At 35.5% G+C, this 24,427-nt stretch overlaps 3 protein-coding genes across 3 annotated transcripts; all 3 read right to left on the bottom strand.

Annotated features, from left to right (window-relative positions):
• Positions 1-4,135: 4,135 nt before the first annotated feature.
• On the bottom strand, positions 4,136-5,647 carry LOC147555254 (1-aminocyclopropane-1-carboxylate oxidase homolog 1-like). Its single transcript, XM_086664220.1, has 3 exons — positions 5,069-5,647; positions 4,612-4,933; positions 4,136-4,488 (listed from the first exon to the last, which is right to left on the bottom strand). The coding sequence occupies exons 1-3, from the start codon at positions 5,593-5,595 to the stop codon at positions 4,216-4,218; spliced, it is 1,122 nt and encodes a 373-aa protein (XP_086520346.1). The 5' UTR covers positions 5,596-5,647; the 3' UTR covers positions 4,136-4,215.
• A 2,586-nt stretch (positions 5,648-8,233) lies between these two features.
• LOC147555253 (1-aminocyclopropane-1-carboxylate oxidase homolog 1-like) lies at positions 8,234-9,785 on the bottom strand. Its single transcript, XM_086663602.1, has 3 exons — positions 9,161-9,785; positions 8,744-9,065; positions 8,234-8,620 (listed from the first exon to the last, which is right to left on the bottom strand). Exons 1-3 carry the CDS (start codon positions 9,670-9,672, stop codon positions 8,348-8,350), a joined length of 1,107 nt encoding a protein of 368 aa, XP_086519728.1. The 5' UTR covers positions 9,673-9,785; the 3' UTR covers positions 8,234-8,347.
• Positions 9,786-10,664: 879 nt separating this feature from the next.
• On the bottom strand, positions 10,665-13,468 carry LOC147555252 (uncharacterized). The gene is made up of 5 exons (XM_086663604.1): positions 13,246-13,468; positions 11,732-11,846; positions 11,549-11,638; positions 11,092-11,190; positions 10,665-11,004 (listed from the first exon to the last, which is right to left on the bottom strand). The coding sequence occupies exons 1-5, from the start codon at positions 13,311-13,313 to the stop codon at positions 10,903-10,905; spliced, it is 474 nt and encodes a 157-aa protein (XP_086519730.1). The 5' UTR covers positions 13,314-13,468; the 3' UTR covers positions 10,665-10,902.
• Positions 13,469-24,427: the final 10,959 nt, after the last annotated feature.

The following is a 24,427-nucleotide window of genomic DNA, read 5'->3' as shown; positions in this document are numbered from 1 at the left end:
GATCTCCATTCAGGAAGGCCGTTTTAACATCCATTTGATGTATTACCAGGTCATGCATGGCAGCCAACGCGATAAGAGACCTAATTGTAGTGATTTTAGTCACTGGGGAGTAGGTGTCAAAGTAGTCAAGTCCCTCTCTCTGAGTAAAGCCTCTGATCACCAGTCTAGCTTTATACTTATCTATGGTCCCATCTGGCCTAATCTTTTTCTTAAAGATCCACTTACTGCTAATGGGTTTACACCCTTTAGGTAAGTCAGCCAGCTCCCACGTATGATTGACTAGGATAGAGTCTAACTCACTTTTTATGGCCTCTTTCCATAAGCTTGCATCTACTGAAGTTATGGCTTCATGATAAGTCTTTGGATCAGCCTCAATTAAGAAACTAGATACAAATTGATTGTTAAGCCAGTCTACACCTTCAGATAGAAAAGCAGTAATGAAATCGAGACCAAAAGTTTTCTCTATCCTACGTCTCTTACTTTTCCTAAGTTCTGTTCCATCTTCTACATCATCAGGGGAAGAGCTAGATGGAAGCATACTGTTAGGCACTTCTTCGTGTGTGGGTAAGTTAGTAAGCGACGAATCATTCATGGGAATATTTTCAACAGGTAGTTTCAAAGGAAACTCATGTTCAAAGAATTCAGCATCTCTAGATTCTGTTATGGTTTCATCTTCCAATAACATGAATCTATATGCTGCACTGTTTTGAGCATAACCAATGAATACAGAATCAACGGTCTTTGGTCCGACACTGACTTTCCTAAAGTCAGGTATACCCACTTTGGCCAGACACCCCCACACTCTTAGAAATTTCAGATTAGGTGCGTAACCTTTCCATAATTCGTAAGGTGTTTTGTCTAGCCCTTTGTGAGGTACTCTGTTGAGTATGTGGCAGGCAGATAAGATCGCCTCCCCCCACAGTTCATCGGGTAATCCTGAGCTTAGAAGCATGGCGTTCATCATGTTTTTGAGTGTCCTATTTTTCCTCTCAGCAACACCATTATGTTGTGGCGTATAAGGAGCACTAAATTCATGGATGATTCCATGTTTTTCACAGAAGGATTTAAGTGTTAGAGTTATACTCTCCTCCCCTGTCAGACCTAAACCTCTTTATTTTTCTGTCTAGTTGGTTTCTACTTCAGCCTTATAATTCAGAAAAGCTTCTTCAGCTTCATCCTTAGACCTCAGGAGGTAAACTTTCGTGTACCTAGAGTAGTCATCTATGAAGGTAATGTAGTATCTCTTGCCTCCTCTGATAGCTAGGTTTCTGAAGTCAGCTAAGTCTGAGTGTACTAGTTCTAAAAGTTCTGTCTTTCTAATTGTGACATTCTTAAAGGACAGTTTCACATGTTTAGCTTCTACACATATAGGACATCTAGTGTGATCATCATGATCGTCTGTACTGATGATTCCATTCTCTTTAAGTTTCTTAATAGAAGCGTAATTAATGTGTCCTAGTCTACCATGCCATAAATTAGAAGACTCAACGATATAAGCAGAACTAGAAGTATTATTAATTTCTGAATCGACGTTCACTACAAAAACCCCCCCACTCAGATATCCCTTCCCAACAAAGACCCCATTCTTAGAAATTACAATTTTATCAGACTCAAAGACTAATTTTAAACCAGCTTTGTTGAGAAGAGATCCCGAGATGAGATTCCTCCTTAGGGTGGGCACGTAGAGAACATCGTTCAGAGACAGATTCTTTCCAGAGGTGAGTTTCAAAAGAACCTTTCCTTTGCCCATGATTCCAGCTTTTGCAGAGTTGCCCATGTAGACGCTGGATCCATCGTTCATCTCCTCGAAGGTCTGAAACATCTCTCTGTTTGCACACATATGCCTAGAAGCTCCTGTGTCCAGCACCCATTCATATTTGCTTTCCACCAAACAAGTCTCAGCTACTGCAGCAATGATCTCTTCAGGTTCAGCGATATTCAGTACAACAACGTTTGAGCGTTGGTCCTTCCTCTGGTTGCACTGGTATGCCTTGTGTCCTGATTTTCCACAGACATAGCAAAGACCTTTCGATTTCTGGATCTTCGAGTTGGACTTGACTCCTCCAGTCTTACTCTTTCCAGACTTCTTCTTCTTCTTATTAGTTTTGGACCTGTCTTTGTTTCTAGAGGGAACAGATTCAACCAAGTTAGTAGAAGGGGAATTCAAAGAGAGGTTAGCAAACTTATCCTTGAGGCGATTTGCCTCTTCAGTCCTCATGTGACTGATCAGCTCCTGAAGAGACATGTCCTTCTTCTTGTGCTTCAGATGGTTTCTGTAGTCACTCCAGGATTGAGGAAACTTTTCCAGCAGAACATTGGCTTGAAGGATTTCACACATCTTCATGCCTTCAGCAAGTATTTCAGCAACCAGGTTCTCATAGACATGAACCTGCTCCATAATTGAAGAGTCATCGTTGATTTGGAACTGTAACCACTTTCCCACGATGTACTTCTTCCTTCCAGCATCGTCAGCTCCATATTTCCTCTGAAGGGTATCCTAGATATCCTTAGCAGATTTATAGTTGACAAACAAGTCGAATAACTTGTTATCCATATGATTCAGCAGATGTCCTCGAACGATTTTGTTGTCTTTCTGTTGTTTGACAACATTACCATTCGAAGTAGAAGACCTATCTTTAACAGGGGTAATATCGATGTCGATTGAAGAAACAGTGGATAAATCTTCGAACAAAATATAATCGACTTCGAGTTGTTCGAAGAAGATAAGCAGCTTCTGTGACCACCTCTTGTAGTTAGTTCCATCAAGAGGGATCATCTTTGACATATCAGGTAGGGTTTTGAGATTAACAGCAGCCATTGATCAGAAAATCACTTTCAAATTGTTGGAAATATTGAGTAGATCAATGGAACTGTCGGGTAGAAAAGAACTTATTTACTGTGTCGTGGTATGGAGGCCACTGCCTTGAAAGTGATTTCGGAGTAACCGGGGTGCTAATTACTTGATTCCGATCACTCCCCAAGGATTGACCACAGCTTACTTCCTCTGTCTGCACTAACAGAGACAGTAATGGAGATAACAGAACTCGAAACTTGAACAATCAGAAAGAGGAACATAGTCGATAATGAGTTCTTTTTCTCTTTTGATTTCGGCTGGTATATATAGCCTCTGAGAAAACCCTAACCGCCTAGGAAACGTGGTAGAGAAGTTAAGGGAGTGGGAGATAAACTCGGAAACTGATTAACCCTACGAAATCAGTTAGAGATATACTCAAGTACTGATTAGGTTAATCCCGCCGACTTAGTCAAAATCCGAGTTTGAGTAAAACTACTCTTCGTGGCAAAAGAGTCTTTTCACCACGGGCTCACGGGCACACGGGCTCACGGGTTCACGGGCCACGACCCAAAGGCCCATAAGCCCATAAGCCCAAATAGCCAAATAGCCCAAATAGCCTAAATAGCCCAAATAGCCAAAGAGTCCAAATTGGTTAAATGCCCAAATGCCTCACATGTGTGCGCGCGCGTGTGGGAGCCTTCTCTACACCACCATGTGCTTTACAATGAGTTGTCAAGCAACTTATTATAAGACACCTTTAGTTTCACTAGTTGAGATATGTGGGACATTAATTGTCTAGAGAAAGAAAGCTTTGAATGCCATCTTCCTTCTAGAGGTGGAGCCCACCCATGTGCTAACTAGACAAATAGTCTTGACTAGTAGTGAGTGGGTGAGGCTCACTCTCAATTAATTATTAGATGGTAATGGGCCCAACCATGGAATCACCCAAATGGGCCCAACCATTGTGTAAACCCAACACAATACTCCACAGAAAAGATTCAACCGTTGCTATTAAGTTTTATTTCAAGTTTTGTAACTACAAGAACTTAATTATTGGTCATTTTTCTCATTGTTGATGGAAGTTGTAGCTATCTTTCTCATAAAAAAAAAAGTTGTAGCTATCTTATTTAGGATTCACTTTTGTATATTTTTTTTAAACAAGGATTCACTTTTGTGTTATTTATTAAATTAGTGGTCAATTTTAGTTAACTTTATCAGCTCGACAAATCTTGATATAATTTATACTACAAACAAAAGTTGAGCACAAAATAAACATCAATTACATCACAAATATTAGTTGTTCGAACATATTACCATGCTTAATAAAAAATATCATTAATCAAACAAATAAACTGGGATGCTTTATTCATGTATGAATTGTAATACATTTCTTATAAATCACTTTGAACATATTCGTTCCTTCAATTATTTGTCCTAGTAGAAAGCTTGTACTTATTTAGAGCAGACTTTCCGTCCAATCCCTTCGAATGATAATAAATTATATATTCCTTAATGGTTGCTTCTTTGTATATAGGTGGATTATTTTCTGACAGTAGTTCTTTGATAGGACCATATCTCATCGTTGATTCTTCCATAAACGTATTATGGAAAAAAGTCACAACTGAAACCCTAGGATGTGCACAATTCACTAAAACTCGATGCTCCACACTTCTTAGTCGATCATTCGTTATTAACTGCACCAACCAGTAGTATAATCACCAAAGAAATGAACATGTATCGCTTATAAAACCTCAATATGTCAAAGTAGTGACAGTTTTTTGGCCGTCGCTTAAAAACCGTGCTAAATGTTTTCTTACCTGTAAGAGATCACCAACATTAATAACCAGAGATCCATGTATAGGAGAGACATCAACCCATTGATCCTGGTAACGAATTTGAAGCCCACCAACACTGTCCTGCAAAACTGCAGTGAGGAAGAAAGGATCCCAGTGTTTGGTTGAGCCCATTGTGAGATCGGGTTGTGGGCATTCTGGATAGTAGTGACACACATACCCGAAACCCTTGTCACAACCGATGTCGTTAAGGTAGTTTTGGTTCAACCCAAGACCCTCGGATAATAATTCGAACAGAGTAGATCCCAATTTTTGTATATGGGTCGAGTAGTCTATTATTTCATCCCTACAAAATGATAATGCACGCGTAAAATACTAAAAGTAAGAAACCACTATTTATGGCATTTAACATATAAGCTTTCAAATCAAATTAAAGTTTAATCAGATTTCAAGTTAGATTTCAGATATAAAAAAAAAGTACCTTAGTACAGAGGGCAGAGTTTCAGGTTTGGGAGGATTAGGAGACATGGTACAATAGTAGGTATCTCTCCAATTAGCAGCGGGTGCTTGATAAAGATCGAAGTTACTATTATACAAACTTGACTTACGTTCACGCGAATAATTCTTAGCTTTCTCCTCCACCGGTTGTTCGTGAAACAATCTTATTTTTTCCAACATTTTGTCTAGAACAAGTATTGGAATTCCATGATTCACTATTTGAAAAAACCCAAACTTCTCTGAGGCATTCATAACTTCATCGATGACAATTTTTCGACGATTTTCATCTTCCCATATCCCTCCAAGATCTATGACCGGAATGCTGATATTCAATTGATCAGGGGTTGTAGATTTCTCCTCTACACCTGGAACTCCAATGAAAATGTTAGGAACTTTCTCTATTCCTGCATCAACTAGTCCTTTTACTCCGGCTTTTGTTTCATCAAACGCTTTCAGTTCTTTCATTCGATCAAATTTTGATTCGGTTGAATCAACCACGTAGGTACCCATTTTGAACAAGATACTTTGCGGAAAGAGAAATCTTCAGTTCTTTGGAGTGAGATAATTTAGTAGTAGCAAGAGCAAACCGAACCTCTCCCACAAATAAGAATTTATAGGGAGGAAAGGGCTTTTGGTCTAATAAATGGTAAGATATAGTAGATTTTTTTCTTTTTAAATTTTTATATCTTGGAATCTAAAAATAAGTAAAGAGAATTAAACTTATACAATTGACTAATTAAACATGGAAAGAATTTAGGGCACCTGTATATTCATAAATTCTTTCAGTTTTTAATATGTTAAAATTCAATTTCCAGCATTTGCACAATTTCGGAGATTATAAAAAGAGTTATCTAGTAGAGGAGACACACAGAGTTTAGGTTGTTTTTTAAAAAAGAGATATTATTTTTATTAATTTGAAAATGGTGCTTAGACTAATTAAGAATAACGACACTTACGTGTTGCATTGATTTAGTTTGCAAAAATATATTAGTTCCACAGTTTCAATATTAAAGCAGACTTAACATTGTCATTAAGATGACTAACGCGTGTTAGATCTGATAACTAATTGACTGATCAACTAAAGTCTTTTCAAAACAATAAGGAAGTCGTACCCAAAAAAAGAGGTCAAAAAGAAAAACTCTTTTAAAAATGATTTTTTTTAGGGAAAATTAATTTCATTAACTTGATAACTAATTTTATTAATTTACCCATTTAAATGTGATTGATGGATTTAAACATATATAGCAACAATCAAATTTACTATTTCTAGGTATTATAAATATATTATTTTGATATTTCTATAATAAAAGAAATATTATTGATTTTTAAATAGGTGAAAATTTGAAAGTGATGATTACCAAAATCAATATAACAAACTCACATTTTGAAATTAAAAATCATGGATATTTATCTATAAATTTTTCAAATGAGATAAACTAGCCTCATCAAAAAAACAAAAATGAGATAAACTAGTTATTTAAACATAATGTATTGTTGGAGGGTTGTTTCTCTCTAATTCTTTGATAGGACTATATTTCCTACTCCACTCCTCCAAAACCATGCCATCCAAAATATATGAACGGAATGCCAATACACATTATAGAGATGTAATTTTTCATCTTTCATCAAATTGCAGATGAAATTTATTTCCATACAAAATATATTAATTCCACAGTTTCAATCAACGGATGTTATTTTGTCTCAAAAAAAATATCTCAATGCTTAAAAAATTTCACATATTGTTGTTTACAGATTTGGTGTCCAAATCTGGACTATTCGAATGATTCTGCGGAAAGATATGTAATTTGGGTGATTCTAAAGGCACCAGGCCGAAAGGCTGTTAGCATCCATCTCTGTTAGCACCAGGCCCAACCGCTCCTTTCTCTATTAGCACCAACAAACTATGTAGGCACTAGTCCCTTTCTCGGTTAACCCTAACCCTTCCATTCATCTCTCTCACAAAACCAACCAGAAATCCCAATTTCAAAATTTCTCTCTCTAAGCAAACTTGGTACCAGATCATCTGAAGCGAAGCTTCTCTTACCATAGGGTTCCAATTCACCAAAAATGGGTTGTTGTTTGTCGTCTAGATTGAGATTGTATTAGGGAAGACAGAGAATTTCGATAATCTGGTGGAATCAGCTACTGCTGCAAAATTGGAACGACTGAGGTTGCTGCTGTGAGTGAGGAGAAGAAAGAAGAGAAAGAAAGCGAGTAATCGATAATGGTGATTTTCTGTTTCTGGTAGCTTTTACTGTGTTGAAATTCATTTGAGTTGTTGTGGTGTGAGATTAGAGGGAGAATTATAGGAAATGTTTGAAATCTGTTAGAATTGGTTGAAGAATATAGATAGATGTTGAGATAATCTCTCTTCACTCTTTCTTTTCTTCTTGTTGATTTTGTATATGTGTTTTTGTTCAGTTTCTTGTATTGATGAAAAGGCGAAAAATCTATCTTGTCCTTAAAGCACGATGATATGAAAATTTGTAGCTTCTATGGTGGGGGTTTTTAGTATTTGAATCTAATTCATCTAAATTTGAATTTTGTATATGTGACTTGTTCAACAACATATGCACCCCAAATCAATCGCATCAATGGAGTTTCCAACGCATGCAAAATTAGAGCTTGAAACAAATTGATTGATGTGCAAACTATTCGACTCATGCCTTGCCAGATTGACACATTACTGTATTTCCAATCTCAAACTCTTGAAAATCCAACTAGGCAGTTTGTGAAGCTTGTGGGGATGTGAGGTTTGTGCCTTGTGAGACCTGTTCAGGTAGTTGTAAGATTTACTACGAAGAAGATGATGATGAAGAAGATAGTGATGAGAAGAAGAAGAGGGAGAAGAAAATGGAGGTGGGTTTCATAGATGTGCAGATTGTAATGAAATGGTATTATAAGATGTCTTGTTTGTTGTAACTGGAAGAATTGGAAGAAGATGGAAAAAAGCAAACGAAGGTGAACGTCACCCACACTAAAAACAGGTGCTTATAGAGTATTCGGGTCAATGGTCATTGACCCGAGTCAATAAAATTTTTGGATGCTAACAGCCTTTTGGCCCAGTGCATTTAGAAGCACCCATGTAATTTTTACCGTGGATTAAGTTTAAACGAGAAACAAACATCACTTACATATACTTATTGTACGAAGAAAATATCATGCATTAACCACGATCAATTGATAACATTTTAATCAAAGTAAATGTATATGCATGCTTTATTCATGTCCTTCTTGAACGGATTCGGAAACAAAAGATCTTCTAATTATTAGTCTCACTGGAAAGCTTGTACGCAGTCAGGGCAGACTCTCCATCAAATCCTTTCGCGTTGAAATATGTAACATATTCCTTCACTGTTGTTTCTTTGTATATAGGAGGGTTGCTTTCCGATAGTAATTCTTTGATAGGGCCATACTTCCTCGTTGGTTCCGCCAAAAACGTACCATGGAAAAAAGTAGCAATCGACGCCCGTGCGTGTGCACGATTTACCACTACTCGGTGCTCCACACTTTTCAGACGATCATTCGATATCAACTGCATTCACCAAAAGAAAATAGTTAAGTAACACTTCAAACTTTCAAGTTTTGAAAGCCTTACATTCGGGGACAGTTCATTTTGGAAACGGTTATAAAACGTGGTTAAAAACTGTTTGTTTACCTGTAAAAGATCGCCAACGTTAATAACAAGAGATCCATGTGAAGGAGAAACGTCGATCCATTGACCCTCATAATGTACTTGAAGCCCACCAACATTGTCTTGCAAAACTACAGTAAGGAAAACAGAGTCCCAGTGCTTGGTTGAGCCCATTGTGAGTTCGGGTTCTGGGCACTCTGGATAGTAGTGACACAAACACCCGATACCCTTGTCACAATCGATGTCGTTAAGATGGTTCCGGTTTAGACCAAGACCCTCCGATATCAACTCGAATAGTGAAGAACCCAGTTTCTGAACATGGTTTGTGTAGTCAATTATTTCATCCCTACAGATTAAACGACAACATGTAAAATAAAATATTAAAAGTAAAATTTTCAAATAAAAAATCAAATCAGATCTCAAGTCAGATTTCAAGTGTACCTTAGTACAGAGGGTAGAATTTCAGGTTTAGGAGGATTAGGTGACATGACACAATAGTAGGTGTCTCTCCAGTTAGCAGCGGGTGCTTGATAAAGATCGAAATTGCTATTATAAATAGAACTTGATCTAAAATCACGAGAATAGGTTTGAGCCTTTACCTCTACCGGTTGCTCATGAAACAGTCGAACTTTTTCTAACATTTTGTCTAGAACAATCATTGGAATTCCATGGTTCACTATTTGAAAAAACCCAAACTTCTCTGTCGCATTTATCACTTCGTTAATGATATTTTTTCGACGATTTTCATCTTCCCATATTCCTCCAAGATCTATGGTCGGAATGCTGATATTTATTTTGTCAGGAGTTGTAGATTTCTCATCTACACCCGGAGGTCTAATAAAAATGCTAGGAACCTTCTTGACTCCAGCATCAACTAGTCCTTTGACTCCCGCTTTTGTTTCATCAAACGCTTTCAACTTTTCCATTCGATCAACATCAGATGGTGTGGCCATGTTGAGCAAAATATCGAAACAAATGAAATACCTAATAAATCGGTATCCAACCTTACTCTGTTAAAAAAAGAAAACCCTAAATCCCCTCTGATAAGATCGTTCTACAATTGCACGAACTAACTAGAACACTCCTAAGAACAAGAATTTATAGTGAAGGAAAATGCTTCTCGCGTTATATTTGGCAAATTCGTATGCTCACTTAGGATTAATAAATTGCCCTAAATCTTCACATAAGATTAATGCAGTACTATTGGGAAAAATATAAATGTTGATTAATCATTCATGAGGGCCCCAAAATGAAGAATAAAAGTTGGAAATTTCCAAATGATCACTAATTATGGTTGATTTGATTTTGATTAAACCATTAATAAATATGACTAATCCTATAGTTACCAAAAATAAGTAGGTAAATATAAAAAATTTGTAACTGACCCCTTTTTTAATTCATAATTTGACTTGCCCCCTCCAATTACCGAGTTTCGTAGTAAGTCAGTTAGATTTACATGTGTTACCAAAATGCCCTTTTTAATATCAAATTAAATACTCCTTCTTTCTCCCCCTGTTCTTTCATCTTCTCGACATCTTCAAATCCTTCTTGATCTTCATCATTTTCAAATCCCATGACTAAATTAAAAACTTGCCTACCTAGACCCTAATCCGGCATACCTAGACCCTAATCCAACGCGGTCGTGGTAGATTGTATTTAGATAGGGCATATCTTGTGAAGTCCACTTCGATTGAGTGGTAAAATGTATCTCAAGACACTAACAATCTAGTTCAGATACACCTAATCAAATAACAAAAATGACCGTTGCGGGGACATAAAAGTGACTAAAACGACAACATTTTCAGTCATTTGGGATCGTTCTCACCTCAAGACTAGGACTACCAGTCCTCTTGAATCCAAATCAACAGGCATCCAGCCAAAAACAATGACAATAAAAGAGATATACAAGATGAGTAAAACACAATCACGTATCACATGGAAGAGCTATTGAAAACACACTTCTTTTGTTCCCTTAATAACGAATGAACTCATAAGATTTCGACATTTCAGATGATGTCTCGTAAAATACAGATATGGAACATAATAAATAAACAAAAACTCGTCGAAATTCTGTTACAAGAATGGAGAGAAATAATGGGGTTTCGAACATTTAGCATGTTCTTGATCCCTATGATCTATGCACTGCCTGAAATCTATACTTTGATCTCTAATTGTTTCATTCTTTAGACTGTTTTACTCTTAGGTACCTTCTTTTTAGCCTGTCTCTTTGGGATGGAGCATTTCATCCCAAGGAAAAAGAGCAATGCTCCAAACAATGCTAAATTCTGCAAAAGATATCAAGTACCATAATTAAATGATTGAACTATATAAACAAACCGATTTCCTTAACAAAGAGTATCAATGAATCTAACCTCTGTAAACTTAACAAAAAGTTTGATAAATTCTTTCTTCTCACTGTCGTAGTTGTAGAAGTCGTATACGATAGGAGTTATGATAGCCTGATGCAGAAGCTACACAAAGTATAACAAGATCAACATTTAGTAGGCCAACGGTAGTGACGAAAGAACTAGAGAGAAAAATTAAACAATAATCAAGATATAGAAGCGGCGTATAGTGGGTCGCTCTAAAAATCTGGAGATCACAGGATCGAGACTTGGCAGGGGTGGAAATCCATCATTTAGTAATCCGTGTAATTAAGGCATAAATAAAAGTAAATTAGTGTATAATGGGTTTTAGGGTAGTGTTGATACCCTTTAGGGGGGGGTGTATAAGTCATTTGATGCATGATGTATGATGTCTATTGTACTCATGTAATCCTACATTTCCAAGAAAGAAAAAATACAGAAGCGAAAAAGGCAGGCTACAGACCAAGAGATAAGCTCCGAAAGAGCTGCCAAAGATGAAAAGAGCGCCTCCAATCCCCTTAAATGCTATACTCGCAGCAACTAAATGTCTGATCTGTAAAATTATAGTAATGTCGATGAAGCACAATTACGACAACTAAATCTACCAAATTAATCAATTTTGGAGAGAATGAAAAGCATTTCTTACTTCAACTTCCGGCACTTGAAGTCCGAGATTGTGGGTGACATGATTTGTTAAAATGTCAAACTTTGGTTTAAGAGCCTTTGCTGCTGGGCCACCATCAACACCGAATTCATTAAACCTACAAACGATATTATTATGTTAGACGAGGCAATCTACCCAATTTACTCATCATCGGTACAAAGTTTATCCTACTCATGACTGATTAGCTATTCTAGTGAAGCTAATTTTGAATCGTGTGGTAGGAGTGCAGGATCCATAACTTTAAGCTAGCAATTTAAATATTACTAAGTTGAATATCACTTTGAACATCTGACTCCACCAAGAGGTCTAATTACTCAAACAGATTAGTTTAGACAAAGTAATACAAAGGAGTCAAATTCATATGCCTAAGCACACTTACCACTTAAAACTAGTCACTTTGTAAGAAATTCAAAACAAAATGGATCTTAAAGCATCATAATGTTTGTTTTTTTTAACATTGTCTGAATGTCACTCTGTTTAATTCGTTCGAATGAGAGATTTTTAGAAGATATTCCAAATATCTTAGATATCTTAAGATCTAGTTATTTTAGTAGTAATGATATTTTTGTTAGTAGAGAATTATTACTTTTAGCAGTTTTATATATTTAGTGAACTTTTGTAAGTTTTAGATTAGGGTATTTTATTTATTTACAAGTTATTAATTGGAGTTTGATTAAGTTTTGGAAACTAGTATTTTATTTGGTAAAAGTTGTTATTTGAGTTTGATTAGGTCAAGGAAACCTTAAGTCTATATAAGGGGGATCTAGGAGTTGTTTTATTCAATCAAGTTTGATCAATAAAATTGAGTAATGTAGTTTAATCTTTGGTAGTTTTGGTTCTACAAGTCTTAAGACGGAGATCTATGCTTAGGAGAAATGATATTTGGTCCGAAAATGGGGTCAATCACATCCCGGAAGCTGATGTGGCCGGCTCCCATTAGTCTGGATGTTTATAGAGACCGGACCAATAGGAGTCGGCCATCTCAGCTTTCGGACTATGGTCGTCCCATATTTTCAGCCCAAATAACATTTCTGTATGCTTAGAGTCTCAAAGGGTAGGATTGTGGGTTGGTCTGAACCTAGACCACTTTAACCCTCCAACCCATGTAAACTTAGAATTTATCTTTCCGAATTTGAATTGTCTGACTCAAATGATCCCAATATCAGCCCACCTAATCAGTCATTTGAATGATTAAGACAAAAACAAATATTGTAAATTCCGAACAGAAACAAATATTATGAAATCTGACTCGAGCAATGAGGATATCATGCTAGCAAAAACAGATCTCTAACATTAAAAAAAAAAAACTAAAATTTGAACTTCCACATAAGATCCAATATATAGTCATATAGTTCTCATAATTCAAGACAAGAACCAAATATAGTCAAAGTTACAATCTTTATAACAACCTAACATAACAAAATTCTTAAAACCTAATCCTGTTGACCAATAACAGATCTAAAGAAAACACTGAAAAGGGTAGCTGATGAACTTACTCTTGATATGCAGAGAGGATGAATACAGAAGCAAAAAACACTCTCCCTGCAAACGAAATGAAACCCATTTTTTGAATGATCAGACTAAACTCAACCTCACTTTCTCTCTCTCTAGATTATTTCTCCCTCTGAATTCAAGAGAGAAGAAGAAAGAAGAAGAAGAGAAAACATTGGGTTTGATATTGTCTGTTAAAAAAGTCTTTTGAGGTTCACTTTTTTATATGGGTCAGACTCTCTGACCCGTAACCGAAAGTCATTCATTAACTTAAAACCCTAAAATACCCTTGAAAGCTTTTGATATTTTCAAGAATGTCCTTATTTTTTCGAATTCGAAAAGATGATGGTAATCACTAATCACGTGGGATGGTGATTGAGATCTGATCTAAATTCAGATGTGATTCAGTGTATCATGTTGTACAATTGTTCTGTACTCCTTAACGATCAAACGGTTATTGAATGGTATGACAGTGGACTTTGATAAGATCTTGACGGTCTAAAATTGATGAGTTGAAAATAAGATGGATTTTAAAGCATGTGAGGGAAGAAAGTGGGTGGGTTGTGGGTGACGTTATCAAAGATGGCCGACAACCCGACATACAAGACTTTGGATAAATTATTATTAGTATATTTGAATTTTCAATTATGGGGTTAGGTTTGGAATTGTATGTGTGGATTTATGTTTATGAATTCATGTCAATGACAAAATAGCTTACACACCTTTTGGGATTTTTTTTTTTGTTGAAAACCTTTTGGGGTTCTTGATGCAGCAATTAGTATTTCACAATATATCTTACTATAAACTTTAGGTTTATGACAGTCTTTAGGGACAATGTGCAAGGACTAGGGGTGGGAAAGTCGTCTATGATCCCCCAACCCATGAAGTTTTGATGGAAGGATTCAGGTTAAAACTTCTATTCAGACACCCGCCCATGCGTGCGATCACTTAGCATCAATTGATGAAGTCTAACAATCCATGTGTCTCAGGCCTAGTTGAGATGGTTAATATGTTTAAGGGTAATCAGACACACCCAATGCATTGCATGCTCCCAAGAGAATTCATCGTGTGTTAATGAAGTTGTGTGCTTGGCTTGAAGGGAACAAGGAGTGAGATAAGTTTATATTACGACAATCCTATGACAATTGTTCAATAATTTTCAATGTGGAATAAAATTCTCAAACGGAGCAACACAAATAACTTCTAGTTTAGTCCCACATTGCCTCTTTAGAGTTATGAAAAATGCTTGGAGACTTTATAAAAGGAGAGGAAGAAGTGAGTTTTTCAAGTTATGGCTTCATCCGCTCGCCAATACCAGAATTACCCGAGCTTCTTAATGGGTTTGAGCGGGCAATGAACAAGGTAAATTTCAAAATTGCACCCTCGATTAACCCGCTTACTCTAATTGCCATTGAAATTTGGTGCCCGACCCGCACAACCCGATGTTTCAAATGCCTCTGGATGCTCAAACCCGCTATGAGTCTGAAACCCTCTATGAGTCTGAAACCCTCTATGAGTCTGAAACCTTTAATCAAGAACTAGAAATTCTCAAGGAGGATTTCGTCGAAACAGTGAAAGGAGAAAGAGAGTGTGGCGGGGGCATAGAAGATTCCCCATCAGGTTTGTGCACAAAATTTATGTTTTGTGTGACTACCCAGTTTTACGTGTACATATTTTGTGGATATTAATAGGGTTTTTTATTTTATTTTTCTAGAAGTTCAAAAAGATTTGAGTAAGTGTTAGAGACATCTAAATTTAAAATATTAGTGATTGGGACATCAAATGTTCGAAAAATATAGTTGGGCATCTCACATTTTTGAACTAACCTTAAAGGTTTTTTTTTTGTTGAACTAAACTAACCTTAAAGGTTACTAAACATTGTTACTTGTTACTCTAAAGACATTAAAGTTAGTCAAAGTAAGACTAGCTCATATTGTACCACTTAAATTAGAGTCTACTTTGACAATAGCTTGGGGGGGTGATCAAAGCTAAAACTCCAAACATCTCCTTCATCATAAGGTTTAAATCTTCTCCAACCACTTCTTAAGCTCCCTGAGGTTTCCATCCCCAACTTTCCAAATGATAATTGATAAGGAAGGGTCATCCTTTTTTATCTTGTGACAGTACAATGAGCCAATAGTTTATTGTTATAAGCAGCCTTTGCCCCCCCCCCCCCCCCCCCCCCACCCCACCATAAACCCCTCCATAGTGAGCGCATGTAGCAATGAAATGGGCCGCCTAGAAGTGTCCAGAATGGATCAATTGAGATGGGTGTCTGTGTGATGGTGACGGTTGTTAATATGGTGGTGCAGTTAGCTAGCCAACTACTCTTGTACTGTCATCATCAACAACACTTAAATGACTGACCAGTTAATGCTTGGGGAAATAATGAAGAGAGAGAGGGTGAGGGACTCCTCTGGCCTTGCCCCCTCCAAATATACCACTTTTACAGTCTCACCCAAAAATCTCTGCCCCATACTTTTTTTTTAGTTGTTGTTGTTGAAAGCATACTCCGTTCTTGTACAGTTTTTTTCTTGTTAGACTCATTTATTTAAATTGTACTACTACTACTACCATACTTAATAACTACCCATTAACCATAAATTATCAAACCACCCATCCTATAAACTTTAATTCAAGTACCAAATCACCTAATTACATAATTAAGTTTTCTTAGTCAATATATATCTCTTATTTCTTTTTCTCCAAACCACTCCAAATCACTTCTCTTCTACCTCTTACTAACAAAATCAAGTTCAACGATGGGAAAACATTTAGAGCAAGCTCAAACGTCATACCACACTCATTTAAATGCTACTGTAGAGGCTGCTCGGTATCTATTAGAACAAAGACGGACATTTCACGAAGATGATGAATCTGAAACTTCAAACAATCCAGGTAATTTCATTGAACTTCTAAAGCTTCTTGCTCAAAATTGTTCAGAAATTGATGCAGTTACATTTGATAATGCTTCTGGAATTTAAAATTTGTTACTCCTACTATTCAAAAGGATATTACTTACTCGTGTGCATATAAAACTATGAAGTGGATTATTGGTGATATCGGTTATGCACCCTTTTCTATTTTGATTGATGAAGTACAAGCTATTTCTATCAAAGAGCAAATGGCTATTGTGATTCATTATGTGAATATCGAAGTGCGTATTATTGAGAGACTTTTGGGGGTTGAGCATGTGATGGATACTTGTGCTAAAAGTTTGAAAGAGGCACTAGATTCATTTTTATATATGCAGGTATGATTTATGTATTTCACGCTTGCGAAGCCAATGATATGGTGGAGCTAGAAACATGCAAGGAGAGTATAATGGTCTTAAAACCCTTATTTTACAACAAAATCCATGTGCTTATTACGTTCATTGCTTTGCTCATCAATTGCAACTATGTTTGGTATCTCTAGCTGATAATCATGTAAGTATGAAATTATAATTTTCCATTTGGTCGGGCAAATGATATATGTTATTGGAGAATCATGTAAGAGCCAAAGTATGCTTAACATAATACAGAAACATAAGCAAATGAACTCAAAGAGCTTATAAATGGACAATGTTTAAACCAAGAAACAAATCTTGAGCGATCTAGAGCTAGTCGTTGGGGTTCACACTACAACAACTTGTCTTCTTTGCTAGAACCTTTCATGTTCAGTTTGGTTATAGATGTTCTTGGAGTTATTGCAACACATTCTCTCAAAGCAGATCAAAAGAGAGAAGCAACGGATTTGTTATCAAAGATGCAAACATTTGAGTTCGTATTCTGTTTACAATTAATGAAGCTTTTGTTGGGAATTATAAATAAACTGTCACAAGTACTATAAAGAAAATACCAAGATATTGTGACTGCTGGATTTTGTTGAATCGTCAAAAGCTAGAATCCAATACGTACGAGATCATGAGTTGTCATCATTGATTTGCAGTGTTTCTACTTTTGTGAAAAACATAATATTGAAGTTGTTGATCTTGATGGTTCATATACAGTGCAAGGGAGAAGTAGGCGAAACACACAAAATATTTCAAACTTGTACCGTTATCAAGTAGATATTTTCTAAACCGTTGTTGATATGCAGCTTCAAGAATTAAATGTTCTTTTTACTGAGAAGAATATTGAACTTCTCCGTTGTATGGCATGTTTGAGTCCATCTAATGGTTTTTCCCTTTTCGACGAAAGTAAGTTGATGCGTCTTGCTGAGTTTTATCCGTCAGATTTTGGAAGTTTTGACACTATGATGCTTAGTTCTCAGCTAGATAACTACATTTACGATATGAGGCAGAATAATGATTTCTCAAATTTAAATGAGATCGAAACTCTTCCAAGAAAATTGGTGGAAACTAAGAGACATAAAACATATCATTTAGTTTATTTTCTTATCACTTTAGCATTTACTTTGTCGGTCGCAACTGCCACCAATGAAAGAGTTTTTTCAGCCATGAAGTTAGTCAACACACGCTTAAAAACGAGATTAGTAATCCGTGTTTGAATGATAGTTTAGTTGTCTTTATTGAAAAAGAACTTTTTATTGAAATTGAAAATGAGTCGATTATGCATACATTTCAAAACGTAAACTCTCGTAGAAGTCAATGGGGTTTGTAATGTTTACTTATTAATATGATTAATGAATATTAATAAATTGTTAATTATTGTGTTTGCAGAAAACACAAATTGGGAATATAACTTTGCTTCTCTTAGGTCAAAATCCTACTGCCTGTACCGTTAGAAAGTACTTAAACTATATATTTACATTTTGTAGCGTGCTAAAGTTTCGTTTGGCAACGCTGAAATAAGTTACTTTTTTTCTTATTAAAGTAGAAAAGTTAAAAAAATTAGTTTGGTAACGTGAAAATTTTCAACTTTACTTAAGTTACAATTTGACTTTCTTTTAAAGTTCATATTTTCAACTTTGACTTTAAAGTTAAGCAACTTTTCTTGAACATGTGCACGAATTTTACTTTACCAAAACTTTTTCTTTGTTTATTTCCGCTCCACCACCACAACTAAAATCCCACCACACTGTTGTATCACCACCACCGACCACCACTATACACCACCACCACACCTCAAACCTCCACACCACTGTATCTCAACCACCACCTCTACCGTACCTCCACCACCATTGTATCGTTATACTATCGTACCCCTACCATCACCATTGTATCTCAACCACCACCGTTATACATCCACCACCGCTATCCCATACCTCCACCGTACATCCACCATACCTCCACCACCGTACATCCACCAAACCTCCACCACCGTTGTGCCTCCACCAACACCGTCCCCATACATCCACCACCTCCATCCCATACCTCCACCACCACCATCCCATACCACCGCCGCCGCCACCACCATCATGCCTCCACCACCAGTACTATTAATATCACCACCACCTCTTCCAAAAGAGTAATTATAAAAATCATAAATAAATTTAATTGAAATTAGGTATTTTCATGAAAAAAAATAGAAAAATAAATTACATTACCAAACTAACTTTTTGTCTTTTTAACTTATAAGTAACATTTTTGCCAAACATATTTTTGATATTTTTTTGAAGTAAAAGAGTTTCTACTACAAACAAAAGAACTTCTACTTTTGGTTGTCAAACGACACCTAACTAATCATTTTTTAAAATAATATACATTAAGATCATAGTAGCCCTTCGAGATGAAAGAAAGACTAACATCTCTAGTAATACTCCCAACGATATATTTCATATTACTCCGACCAATATTCTGTAAAGAGAAACTGCCCTCTCGACTCCCGAGGAAAAAAAAAGTTGCCCATTTGATAAACGGAGTCAATGACAATATTGGGTACGAACACTGATCTAAGCCAGAAAATATCAAAAATATAAATTGTGATAAACATAAGTAGAGGTGAAACCGCTGGGATATGGGAGAAAAGATGATGTATCCTCAATACAAAAAAAGGCTCCTAGCTAGCATGATATTTAATGCGAAAATCAAAGACAACAAAAGTCATCCATGAGAACACCAAAGAGCACAAAAAGGGAACTACGACTAGAGTTATAGGGGGAGAGAGACGAGACATACCTCTATTGAGAAACAAATACACAACACGTATCATTAGACATACTCCCTCCGTCCCATATTCAATGACCTAATTTCTATTTTGAGTTGTCCCATTTTAGTGTCCCGTTTCTAAAAATAAAGAAATGAACTTTTCACTCTTTCCAACAATACCCATTACTATATATTTAATGACAACTTTATTTAAAAGTAAATTCAACTTTTCATTGTAAATTACAAAAGTTAATGAGGTTACAATTGGAAAAATCATGTTATTTTTTAAAGTCAAACTCCAATTAATGATGTTCCCTTAAAAAGTTATGTTTTCAAAATAGGTCATTCTTTTTGGGACTGAGGGAGTAATAGATATTGATAACACTACCATAAAAGGATGAGTTATTTCAGGATAGGGCACAGATAAATGCCCAATGTTTGTTAGGGGGTATGTCTTAGTATTATGTTACAAATGGAGTATACACTATGTTGTGTTTGGTCGCAGGATTTCTAAATAGGATTCCTATCAAAAGTGAGATTTGGTAGGATTCAGGATTCCTTTGTCTATTTGGCTACCAAGAATCCTAGAACTCTTGAATCTTAAGGATTCTTAATTCCATAACTTGTATTGGACTAAAATCCCACCCTACCCTCGTAGAATTTGCTAAGATTTTAGATTAATAAACCTAGATTTCAAACTTAAAATCAACAAAAATAATATTTCCTTCTACAATTTAATTTTTCAAAAATCGTTTTTTTTCCAAAATATGTTTTTCTCGAAAATCATTTTTTCCTTCTAGAATCGTTTTTTCCCTAAATCCGGTTTTTTCCACAACTGTTTTTTTTTCCGAAAATCGATTCTTCCCCAAATTACTTTTTTTCTGAAATCCGATTTTTTTTTTCGAAAACATATTTTTTCTTGAAAACTTTTTTCTTCTCCAAATCCTTTTACCGAAAAATAATTTTTTTCTCGAAAACCGTTTTTAATAACTGAAATTTCTTGAATTTTTTTTTTACTTCATGAAGAACGTTTTTACCGAACATTTTGAAAAAATAATTGATTTTCGTGAAAAAAAAGTTTCATTTGAAATCTCGGTTACCGAAAAAAATCATTTCGGTAAAAAGGGTTTTCGAGGAAAAAACGGCTGTCGGAGAGAACAATATTTGAAAAAAAAAATTGTTTACGAAAAAAATTAAGAAAACAGTTCTAGAAAAAGGAGGGTTCTTGAATGAAACGATATTTAAAAAAACGAATTTCGAGAACAAGATTTCTTCAGTATTTTTCTTAAAGATGCATTTAAAAATACTCAAATAATAATAATAAATCATAGGATTCTTACCAGTTGACGAATAAAACAAAAAATATTACTTGGATTCCTGAATCCGTGGAATCATGAATCCGAAGGACTTATGAATCCGCAGATTCATGATTCCGTCAACAAGAAAATTTAACTCAATACATTTAAGACTATGGTTATAAAAATTACACTAGGTCGTTAACTCAAATTAACGTTAGTTTGCTAGACAAAGAAAATCTTCTATTTTGTCAAAAATAAAATCTATAGTACATAATAAATATAAAAATAACACAAAAAATATGGCATTGGATGATGAAGGAAGAAACTCTTGTCCCAATAAAAGTATGCTCTAATGAGACGCTCAAACTCTAAAATTTAAAGTGTCACTTAAGATATTTAGAATTTTTGTTAGAAAATCTTCTCTCATTGAACATACTCTATTAGATGCTCCATGATGATTTGTGGACATTATTACAAGCACCCTCTGGAGACATTTATAAAATTAGAGTGTTCTCTTGAGTTCTTAAAATGCCACCTCATCGAACTTAAAATTTAAACTTATAAAAACTTTCTTTTTTACTATTTTTTTCAAATTATTAAGAGTGACATGTACATCAAACAAAGTTATTTTAGAGATTTTCGTTGGAGATGCAAAAATTTAGATAGTCTCTACTTTGCCATTTAGGAAAGAAAATCTTCATCGACACTTACGATTGGGAAATCGAGATGAGCTCGCGTACCTCTAGTTCGCGCTCAGGCGTCTCGTGTACCATATATCGATCTCAATAGCGAGCGGGCTCAGACCAAGCAAAAATCATGTTTTCTCCCACAAAGGCCGTTGTTGGTACTAGCTCACGACGGGCATAATGGTTAGGTCGGATATCGGGTCGACCATCTTCAAATATGAGAAATTTGTTTTTGTAAAAAACAAGTCGTTAATAACCCTAACCTCAAAAAATTTGTTAATTTTATTTCATGGAAAGATCCTAAACTTTTCATAGATTAATATGAAAAGAAAAATATACAAATCTCACAAATATTAGACATGAAAATACATATATTCATCTTCGACATTTTTATTTTCAGTCAGAGTGAGTGAGAGATAGAGCTAAAGAGAGATACAGGTGAGAGATAGAGATACAGAGAGATCCAGATCCATTATCCATTTACATGCAAGTTACATGAAATTATTTTTACAAATCTATATCAAAACTAAAAAAAATCTTATAGTTTCTTCTTTGTAGTGGAGCGGGACTTTCACAGACTTTCATAGACAAAATGTCCCGTAGACATTTCAAGACATTTCGGATGAGTTATTATAGACAACATGTGTTCATACACATTTTCAAGACATTGAGAGTTTGTAGACAAAATGTCTTTATAGACATTTCAAGACATTTGATCCATAGACAAAATGTCCTGGGGACATTTTAAGATCTTGAGTCCATTGACAAAATGTGTAATGCATATTATATTTGTGCTAATCAAAAATATATTTTTCGACTTTTGTAGACATCTGTGAATATTTGTGGACATTGATGGACATTTGGTAGACATTTATTATTTTAATATTATTATTATTATTTAATCACATGAAATAATATATTAATACTAACATTTCAAAAATATATTTTTCGACTTTCGTAAACATCTGTGAATATTTGTGGACATTGATGGACATTTGGTAGATATTTATTATTTTAATATTATTATTATTTTTTAATTACATGAAATAATATATTTATACTAACATTTCAAAAATATATTTTTCGACTTTCGTAGACATCTGTAAATATTGTGGACATTGATGGACATTTGGTAGACATTTACTATTTTAATATTATTATTATTGTTTAATCACATGAAATAATATGTTTATACTAACATTTCAAAAATATATTTTTCGACTTTCGTAGACATCTGTGAATATTTGTGGACATTGATGGACATTTGGTAGACATTTATTATTTTAATATTATTATTATTGTTTAATCACATGAAATAATATATTTATACTAACATTTCAAAAATATATTTTTCGACTTTCGTAAACATCTGTGAATATTTGTGGACATTGATGGACATTTGGTAGACATTTATTATTTTAATATTATTATTGTTTTTTTATCACATGATGGACTTCAAATGTCTCTTGTTTTTTGAAAGACATTTTGGCTTCCAAATTTGTCCCAAATCCTTCACAAATTCATCAAACTATGAAGTCCACCAAAGTCTAGGACATATTTTGTCTACAATCGAATGCCTCGGACTTTCATAGACTCTCAAATGTCTGGATTTGAATGCCTCAGACTTTCGTGGACTCTCAAATGTCTGGATTTGAATGCCTCAGACTTTCGTGGACTCTCAAATGTCTGGATTTGAATGCCTCAGACTTTCGCGGACTATCAAGAGTCCGCGAAAGTCTTGCTCCACTACCCCCCTCAAGATCTACATGAAAAGAAAATTACAGATCTACTAAAAGAAATTATTTATTGAAAACAAAAAGTAAGAGCACAGAGGATATTTGCAAAAAATAATAAAAAATAAATAAAGATATACTTTTTGTAATCATTAGGACTGGGATCCTCACGTAATGATTTGACGTCCCATATAAATTGAGTTATATGAGCAGGCTTTAAGATTGGGCTTGTAGCTCTGGTGGAGCTTATTTAAGGGAGCCAAGTCCGCCCTCCAAAATCTAGCGGGTTGGGCGGGTATTGTTTGTCTTGCGCTTTCGGCAGTCTAAGAATGATGACTTTCTCCTTTGTGAATGATGGTAGTGGTGGGGTGGTGGGGGAGAAGAGGGTTGTTTGTGGTTAATGGTGGTGGTGGGGGACTTTGTGGTTTCCGTGATGGTGGTGTTGGTTTGTGGTGTTTAGCATTGGGGGTGGTTTCTATGGTGATGGCGGTTTTCCGATGATGAAGGCGGTTTTCCGATGATGAATGCGGTTTTCTGGCGACAAAAGCGGTTTTCCGGTGAGTTAAGATATGGGGCAGTGGGTGGTTGCATTGACGGCGGTTTCCCTGTGGTGGAGATTCTCCGGTGATGGGGGCGGTTCTCCGACGATGAAGACGGTTTTCCGGTGATGAAAGCGGTTTTCCGATGATGGCGACGACGTTCTGGTGTAGATTACGGTGGTTATTTTAGTATTAGTATTTGTATTATCTTTCTTTTTGTCGACCTTTAGGGTCTTTTTATTTGCGACCTTTAGGGTCTTCTCATTCACGACCTTCAGGGTCTTCTCATTCTCGACCTTTAGGGTCATTTTATTGAGTCTGTGTCTAGTCCCATTTCTTTCTCTTCATGAGGCACTTTGTATTTAAAGGTATGTAACTCTCATGAAGTTTTCATAGGAGAGAAATAAGAATGATGTATCATCCATGTAAACAATGTGATTTTGTCACTATTTAATGGAAATGGTTCCCTTGGTTTCAAAAAAGAAAATTTCTCCTTCTGTGTTCCAATGGGTATGCTCTAACGGCAAAATCTTGGCTTTTGTTGAGGTGAAAGCCGCCTCGAGTTTCGCGTTGCCTCGAAAAGTTTCAAGTTCTGATTTTTTCACAGTTTGCTTTACCACCTACTTTACTTCCTATGTTGGAAGATGGAACGGCTGAGAGTTCATCATCAAGATTCAAGAGTGACTAAGATTAACACAATAGCTGATCTGGTAAGAATTAATTCGTCTAACTTGAAGACGTAGAGACGTCCTGCCAGTCATTTTACTCTAATCCGACATATGGTCCTTCTATGGTCATTTTTATATAAACAGTAAAATCCGAATCCTAATATATCTGATGTAAAATCATATAAATTTCAGTAACAATTAGAATCTCTTAAAACCCATAAAAAGAAACTCT

This window comes from Eschscholzia californica, unplaced genomic scaffold, assembly GCF_041429995.1.
Source record: "Eschscholzia californica isolate CP2 unplaced genomic scaffold, dmEscCali1.0.p SCAF_2, whole genome shotgun sequence".
Taxonomy (NCBI): Eukaryota; Viridiplantae; Streptophyta; class Magnoliopsida; order Ranunculales; family Papaveraceae; genus Eschscholzia; species Eschscholzia californica.
The sequence above is the reverse complement of the archived record's forward strand: the minus strand, read 5'-3'. Positions and strand labels throughout refer to the sequence as shown.

Bases quoted from the DNA above. Each gene is read 5' to 3' on its own strand.
- LOC147555253 (XM_086663602.1), bottom strand. From the start codon at position 9,672: ATGGCCACACCATCTGATGTTGATCGAATGGAAAAGTTGAAAGCGTTT. The intron at 9,066-9,160 runs GTACACTTGAAA...TTTAATCTGTAG, and splicing joins ATTCTACCCTCTGTACTAAG to GGATGAAATAATTGACTACA. The intron at 8,621-8,743 runs GTAAACAAACAG...TGGTGAATGCAG, and splicing joins ACGTTGGCGATCTTTTACAG to TTGATATCGAATGATCGTCT.
- LOC147555254 (XM_086664220.1), bottom strand. From the start codon at position 5,595: ATGGGTACCTACGTGGTTGATTCAACCGAATCAAAATTTGATCGAATG. The intron at 4,934-5,068 runs GTACTTTTTTTT...ATCATTTTGTAG, and splicing joins ACTCTGCCCTCTGTACTAAG to GGATGAAATAATAGACTACT. The intron at 4,489-4,611 runs GTAAGAAAACAT...TGGTTGGTGCAG, and splicing joins ATGTTGGTGATCTCTTACAG to TTAATAACGAATGATCGACT.
- LOC147555252 (XM_086663604.1), bottom strand. From the start codon at position 13,313: ATGGGTTTCATTTCGTTTGCAGGGAGAGTGTTTTTTGCTTCTGTATTC. The intron at 11,847-13,245 runs GTAAGTTCATCA...TATCGTTTGTAG, and splicing joins ATCCTCTCTGCATATCAAGA to GTTTAATGAATTCGGTGTTG. The intron at 11,005-11,091 runs GTTAGATTCATT...TATCTTTTGCAG, and splicing joins TTTTTGTTAAGTTTACAGAG to AATTTAGCATTGTTTGGAGC.